The 8,063-nt window shown below is 45.4% G+C and overlaps 1 protein-coding gene across 1 annotated transcript in view; it reads left to right on the top strand.

Moving 5' to 3' along the window:
• Positions 1–2,041: 2,041 nt before the first annotated feature.
• Positions 2,042–8,063, top strand: part of ARMC3 (armadillo repeat containing 3) — a 36,638-nt gene continuing 30,616 nt past the window's right edge. The window contains exon 1 of the mRNA XM_031554042.1: positions 2,042–2,178. Coding sequence (XP_031409902.1) covers positions 2,042–2,178 — 137 coding nt within the window. The remainder of the gene's footprint in view (positions 2,179–8,063) is intronic.

Raw genomic sequence — 8,063 nt, 5'->3', positions numbered from 1 at the left:
TTTGTTTGACATCCACTGTTGAAAGGGGCTGTAGAAATTCCTATGATGGGTCATTATTTTGGCCCTGTTCTGTTGCCCTATCAGCCTTGTTTCAATTTATCTTCTTTTCTGCAAGATTTCACCTTCTCACACTTCACCTGCCTCAAGAACAAGCAGAAAGTGCCAATAAGAAAACATTGCCTAGAACAGACAGTGAACAAATCACACCAAAAAGGTATAACAAAACTTCTCCACTCTGCCCATGCAGTGGTATTTAACAAGTCATTGAGCACCTCCCCACAGATAACTACAGCTGAGCAGAGGGGTTCAGCTCTGCTTGTGATGACTTCCCAGCCTGCAGCAACCACAGTGGTGGCTGCAAGGGCCTGTCTGCTATCAGACCGTCCTACTGACTGGAGAAGGACAAATGAGACCATTTACTTGGACTGTGGGGGGGGCAGCAGCCTGTGGGTTTTGGCATGATGCAGACATGATTATGGGGTTGACATGCACTACAGCAGGAAGACCTCGTGGAGTGAGGTGTGGTATAGGGAGTAAGTGGGAATGGAGGTGGAGGATGTAGTGCAAAAGAGATGGTATTCTTATTAGGAAAAACAACATGGTATGGTTTGGGGATGCTGCTCTGTGGAGGTACGTGGATGGATGGATGGTTTTGGAGAGGGTAATGGTGACTTCTCAGGATTACCTGCAAATACTGTTTTAAAAACTTTACTTTTATATTCCAAATCTGGTAATTTTATTTTAGAACATAGAGCAGCTCAGATGGCCGCTCCGCAGTGACGTCTAAGGTGTGCTTGCTTTCAGACTTGCTACAACCCTAGATCATCTAGAAAAAGCAGCTTCCCACAAATAGATTATACAGATCTACTTTCTCTCTCCAAGTCTTTCTCCACACAGTGCTTTAGGTAGGTCATATATTGAGAGGGGAGGCTTGTTATCTACAGTTTGCCATTGCATCAAAGGAAGTTGCAGATGCTCGGCATGGATCTGATCCAATGCTCTTTGAAGTCAATGCAAAGCCTTCCCTCAGCTCCTCATTCAGTTCCCCTCTCTCAGTAGCTCCTTATGCAAATCATAGTCTATTTTGTGTATCTCTCCAATAGAACCAACATGTTTCTCCCAAACATATCCCTTTGGAACTGGATAGCAAACCTTTCAAAATTCTTGGCATTCTCTTTTTCTGATGAAGCATGACTCGAAAGCAAATTGGAACCAACCAAAGCAGGGGAAGAAGCAAGCCCTGACCCCACAAACCTGTGGAAGTACCAATTACTGGGAACTATTATCATGCTGACTGCAGTAGGACTGCTCACCTGGGTAACAGCCAGGAGAAACAGGCTTCAGAGAGGGACCTGCTGAAAATCAGACACAACGAGATGAATGCAGGCCACTTGACAGCAGAAGGTTGTCAGGAAGCCAAACGGGAAAGAGCTGCCCAAACCTAAAATAAAATCACCTACATTTTCAAAATAAAGAAATAAATGAAATCATGTATGGAACTCATGTATGAAACTATGTATGGAGCATAGAAATCCTAGAAAGTTGAGGGCAAACTGATGAAAAATGAGGCCAAAATTCAGAGTAGAGGCTAAAACTACAATCTGGGGCAGCCGCACTCACGATGGCAGGGATGCATCCTAATGCTTGTGCCTTTTAAGACAGTCTTCGCGCATTCGTGTGCCAGCAGCCCCCGTACAATTAGAAATCCAGGATACAGATGAAAGCAATAGCAGGTGGCAATGTAATTGCTATCAGCCTTACATCTGAACCTCTCGTTTGCCACATAAACTCCCTACAGCTGCCTCTCAGCCCTGTGTCTTAGGACAGGTTTGAAGAAGGGTTGGAAGTCTGCACTCTGCCCACGGTGGATGGTGCCATTTGGAGGAAGGGAGGAGAGGGGCTGCTTCCCTTTTTCCATTTGCCAGAGCAAGACTGCAAACGTCAGCCATTTGGAGGGAGCTTTTGGTGACACTAAGAACCTGGAAAGGCAGAGAGGCCCTAGGCTGAGGCGCCGCAGAGACAGGCCGTGGGGCGCAGCGCCATGCCGGGCCGCTGCCGTTCCGCGCTGCGTCACAAGATGACGGCAGCGAGCCGAGGTGCGGCCGGGCCTGCAGTGCGGCGTCGGGATTTGCGGGCAAACTGGCGATGGAGTGCGAGGCTGCTGTGCACACAGCGCCTGTAGCGTGAGGGGGGATTCTCAGGGCTTCGTGGAGTTCCGCTGCAAAACCTGCCTGTAGGTTTGGCTGCCATCTTCGGAGGAGCTGATATGAAGCCAAAAGCTGTTTTAAACCTCTCTCAGTTGTGCTGTGGTATTTTGCTGACCACCTGGTAACTGGTGTGTTCCCTTAGACGCTGCCAACAAGCATGCCTACAGAACACACTTCAGCCCAGAATTGAAAGGTCTGGGCAGATTTATTTGCAGTTCATTTTCCTGTCTCCAGAAATCTCTGTGGCGTTGGCCTCCAGGCAGAAATGGTGGAAAGCTGCCAGCTCTCTGCTGGTATTTTGGTGATAGACAAAAACATTCAACTTGAAATGCAGAAAGGCACAACTTGAGGGAGCAGCATAGCTTGCAAAAGGAGATGGCAACTCTGGGCACTGGAACAGGCAGCCCAGAGAGGTGGTGGATGCCCCATCCCTGGGGACATTTCACTGTCAGGCTGGATGGGGCTCTGAGCACCCTGATCTAGCTGTAATGTCCCTGTACATTGCAGGGGACTTGGACTAGATGGCCTTTAAAAGATCCCTTCCCACTCAAACAATTCTCTGATTCTGTGACAGACAAGGGAATTAGGCACTCGCCAAAATGAAGTGACATGAATATGAAATTTGGTAAGTAACTGGGATAGATGATGGAAGAAATTTGGGTTGCACCCACTGTGAGCATTCAAAACATGTATAACCTGGGTGATTTTTATGGCTTAGGCTATATTTATTAACATGACACTTCAAAGCAGTGAAGGTGTGTTCACCATATAAACTCAATTTGGTTTTGGTGGCAGGAAAGAACTGGTGGCGCCATAGCCAACAATACATCCTAAAATGTATTCTTGTCTCTCAACAGCTATTCCTAAAGAATTGAAACCTCTCAGAATCTAAAATATAGGGAAGCAGCATTTCTACACTCTAAGGAACAAGGAAAGAAAAATCCAGTGTGTGGGTTCCCAGGCAGAAGTCCTGGGAATGCAGGAGCTGAGCTGTAAGGACCTGCAGAGGACTTGAAATGAATGTTGGCATGGCATACAGAGGGCAGTGAATTCACACGCGTTCCCCTAAGCCTTTATGTGCCAGCCCACAGGGCCAGCTCTCGCTGCCCAGCCCCACTGCGTTAATTAAGGGATTCCCACTGCCCAGGAACAGGTGCAGCCCCACCCAAACAACAACGCTACAGACAAAAGATTACAAATAAGGGCTAAATCCCTCTACTGTACATTGCAGTGGTGAGCAGGGACAGGTGGCCTAGGGTAATTCGGGTTCCATCCTCATGCTAGGGTGGGAAACTGTAGCAGCTCATTTGGATCTGATAACTCCTTGTGGGCTGTATTGATGTGGAAGCTGATGAAGGCATGGATTAAATCAAACAGCCTGTGTGTAACTGGCAATGGAATTATTCCTGCAGATTTTTGACAGCTTGGAAATAAAGGCAGAAACACTTGTTTGTTTAGCCATAACTGATGATAGAGATTTTGCACGTGAGATGAGTGCATGCACAGAGCTAAAAGCCACAAGTAACAGTTCTCATGAACCTTTGGGACTGATGATATCCAGAAGAGACCTTGAGCATTTCAATAACAAAAATGAGGCATTTGTTGTCCGATTTGATCTTTGATTTTTCTTTTTTTTTTAATTTACTGCATTTGCTGTTGGCATTAGCTATGTCTTGACATTAGTGTAGATACTTACACTGTAGATCTGGGGGCACGTCGTACTACATTTTGGGCTGTGGGCAGCACAGATGATCTTTCAGCTCTGCATTCTATCCTGATGGATATATCAAAACCTTGTATCTTGGGTATATGTAGCTCTGCTGCTAAAGATCTTGCAAGCTTTCATGTGGTCAAAAGTCTGTTTTCTGCACTTAATAGATAGGGCTGAGTTTTAAAACCTTGAATTCCTCTCAATGAACAGAAACCCCAAACTAAGGTTTAATCAGTGCAGATTCTCATGCTAATTGTTAAAGGGCTATAAGCATATAAAGAGGCTATTCCAGATTTCAGGATGCTTTGGACTAATTATCTTCCTACCTTAGATGTCTTGAGTAGTGTTGAAAATCAGAGAAAATAAGCATGGACCACTCTAGATGCTAGGCACTTAGATACTGCACTTAGATACTTTGAGGAGGCTTTTGAACCTTTAAGTGTCACAGTGCCCTTTAAAACATGTAGTTTTCTAAATATGGGATCTCTAACCTGAAGCTTGTTGTTGTTGTTGTTGTTGTTGTTTTTGTTTTGTTTTGTTTCTTCTATTGCCTGTGAAAAGGAAATGGAGTCTCCAAAGGCCAATTGACTTCATCTTAAGGAAGTTCCCTCCTGAAGGTGATTTGTTACAACCATTATTTTCCTCTTGACTATTTATGAAAAACTTATATTCAGGGATTCAGTCACTTCAGCAGAGATGTCCTATCCCATCATCAGTGATCTCAGGTATCCTGTATAGTCTCCAAGTGAACTTGCAGAAACCCGGGTCTTGTGTCATGTCAGCAAACTCCAGGAAATGTCTTGGCTGCTGTGTAGTACTTAATATGACGTCGTGTTCCTGTGTGCAAATAACTGAATCAATCTTCTAGCTCATATCCAGCTTTTGAGTGCCTGAAGTTATTGGCAATAATGACTCACTCTCTAAGTCACTTTCTTGAGGTCACAGGACATTGATGCCAGAACCATGTGTTTACATGCTCAAAAAAAGAGCAAAGGAGAGGATCCTGGGAAGTATAAAACTATCAGCGTAACCATGATAATGAGAGTCAATTATTAATCAATGTGTAAGCACATAAGTGATAAGAAGGCAGTAGCACATATCGAAATGGATTAATCAGGAACATATCACTTCAAATTAATTCAGGGTCCTTATTTGAAGGACTGACTAGCCAAGTGCACAAAGGGATAGATGTGATGTATGTTGACTTTGTTAGTGTCAAATTACTTGCTCTTATAAACAAAACTGTGTAATGAGATGAAAATGAAATAGGGATTAGAATGAGAACATAATGTTTGAATCATGTGGAAGCACTGATGCCAAAGCTGGACATGTCAATTGGGTCCTGCATGCATCTGCTACAGTCTCGATGTTTTCAACAGTAAATTGTCTACTGGGAAAGGGGGAACATAACACAGTTCCTGCAAGCACTGGCTGGGACAGGCCGGGAGAGGCTGATTTGGAGGACAGGATCAGAACTCAAATTGATCTTCACAGATTGGAGAGCTTGTCTGAAATCAATAAGCCTCGCTGTGATAAAGACAAGTATGAAATGCACTTTTAGGACAAAAGACAGTTCAAATGCACGGTGTGTGAAATGGGAAATAACTGATAAGGCAGCAGTGCTACAGGAATGGATCGACAGGCTATTGTGAACCACTTGCAAGTTAAAGGTGGGTTAAAGCTTATACAGAAAAGCAAATGTTGTTTGGCAATATATTAGCAGCAGTGTCTTGGGTAAAACACTGAGGTAATTATTCTGCTCTACTTGGCACTGTTGAGGCTTAGCTTGAGTACAGTGTCCAGTTTTAGACATTACATTTGAAGAAAAGCTGCTGGGACATTGTAGAGAACACCAATATAAAGGTGTTTTTAAAGTATACACTGAAGCTAAAGGGCTTTGTGTAGCCTCAGGAAGTGATCTTTGGTAGATGACATGGTAAAAATTTTCATTCTGAGAAAGGTGCTTAGAGAGTGGAATGAACAGTGTTCTCCCATGCCTATCAGAAGGTGAGAGTAGGAGAAGAGGCACCAGGATAGGTAAAACAGAGCAATGCAATGCATGTGTGGACAATTTCAGCAGCATCTCCTTGTGCAGATGTTTTTTCATGTCCCTGACTTAGTTAATAATTGGCTACAAAGATAAACGCCTCAGGGCTAAAAGATGCAGAGATGTGGTTTTGCAATGCCTGAATTGTAGGTACTGGGCACCCCGCCTCAAGGCTCTGAGTATGGCGAGAGCAGGTGATCAACAAAGAGTGCAGGAGCAAGCCAGTGAGCTCAGCGAGAAGCCAGCAGGTGCTGTAAGACATCTCTGGGCTGAAGAACACCCTGACTGCACCTGCAAATGCAGACTGACAGATTTCCTCTGGGTATCCTTTCTTGGGTCTGAACAACCAAGGCAGCTCAGGTCTTCAGAGCTAAAAGTCATCGGAATAGCTTTCATGTCTTATTGCAGCAACACAGCAGCCATGTAGCATGCTTTCTCAGGAGAGACACTGGTGGGTTTAGACAGCAGCTGAAGAGAGATTCATGGGAGCGTGGGCCCACAGGTGCTTTGAGCTGTGTGGTTCTGTCTGCACCTCTAAGTCTTGCACCTTCAAAACAGGAATCGTTCACTCAAAACTTGGCTCTAATGAAGAGTATCTATAAATTTTAATAAAATGACTCACTGCTTGAGTTCTAAAAGCTATTAGACAAGTTCATAGAAAAGGCAGAGAAACCTGTTAGCTTTTAGACTCACAGGAACAGTGTCTGGCAAAAGAAGTTGCTCGGCTCCTTCCACAGTCACAGGTGGGTGAAGGAACTGGATTGAGCAGTGCTGTGGCCCAGGACAGTCACAGCTGCCTCCTTGTTCATACAGAGCCAATGGGGAACGTTTGTGAAGAGTTTTGTAACAAAAGAAGGAGTCTTCTAACAGCATCTGAAAGAGTCACAGAGCGAGAAAGGCATCTTGGCACTGGGGGGGCTTGAAAAATCATCAGGGGGAATCTTACAACTGAAAGTAGTAGAATGTGAAAGAGGGAATTGAAAGAAGTGCAGTGTGAAGAGGCCATGCAATCAGGGAGTATTGTAAGAACACGTACTGTGCTGTGATCTCAGTAGTCCTTACCAGATAGAGAAGAAGAAGGACCTTGGTCACTAGTTAATGACCAAGAGGTTACAAGCCACTGAAGGAACATGGCCATGGAAAGAGTAAATATTACTGTAACAGTATGACTTGAGGGCTTTTAGCAGAAAGGTGAGGGCTGACAATGCTCTCCAAGGAGCCACGAGGACTCTCCGGGATGAAAGTGTGCAGTCACAGTTCTGGTTGTCCCAGAAGATGAATTCTTGTTGAGAAAAGGTCAGGGAAAGGTGATTTGGATCGGTCTAACATTGAGTTTCATTTGCATATGCTGGCAAAAAGAGAGCCAGGAAGGAATGTGGAAATTGTATATAAACCTAAGGGAAAATCCCATGAAGAGAGAGATCTTTAATGGGCACTCGCTCTTGCACAAGAACAAACAGTCATATCCCAGAAAGGAAGAAATAAAGGGAGGGAATTAGGAAACAGGGATTCTCTGACCTACAAAGGAGCGACGAGAGGCAAAACTTTATTCCGGACCATTCCCTCACCCCACGAGTTCTTGTGCGTACTGGCAACCGGGACTCCTTATCAAACTGTGCTTGTTAAGTTCTGCTTTCCTCCGGTGGCCTTGAGCACGAGCTCTCGGGGGGAGCGAGCTCCCTGCCGCCGCTACCTGCGGCTCGGGGCCGGCTCGGCCTCCGGGAGCTGCCGGGGGTGCTGTGGCAGCGCTCACACCTGAGCCGCTCCCGCACACGGCCGCAGGCTGCTCGTCGGCCCGGGGCTCGGCCGGCTCCCCTGATTTAAATGGTATTAGCGTTGCACCCCGCTATTGTCGGGGCAATTTAGGAGGCGATGAGACAGTAAATTGTTGGTGGTTGGAACGTAGGCAGCTTTGTGCTCTGCCAAGCAGGTGCCTGGCGGTTTTAGTCAAGGATTGGTAAATTTACAAGAGCGCAGTGGACGTGCCCTCCCCGGGCTATTGTGAAATTCAGGAGGGAACAAAGGAGAACGTGAATATTCACACAGCCGCCTTTCAGCGTGTGGCATTTCTCCGCAATGTTTAAAGCTTTTTTTTTTT

This window comes from Meleagris gallopavo, chromosome 6 (genome assembly GCF_000146605.3).
Source record: "Meleagris gallopavo isolate NT-WF06-2002-E0010 breed Aviagen turkey brand Nicholas breeding stock chromosome 6, Turkey_5.1, whole genome shotgun sequence".
NCBI lineage: Eukaryota > Metazoa > Chordata > Aves > Galliformes > Phasianidae > Meleagris > Meleagris gallopavo.
Note: the sequence above shows the minus strand (reverse complement) of the source record. Positions and strands in the feature narration are given on the sequence as shown.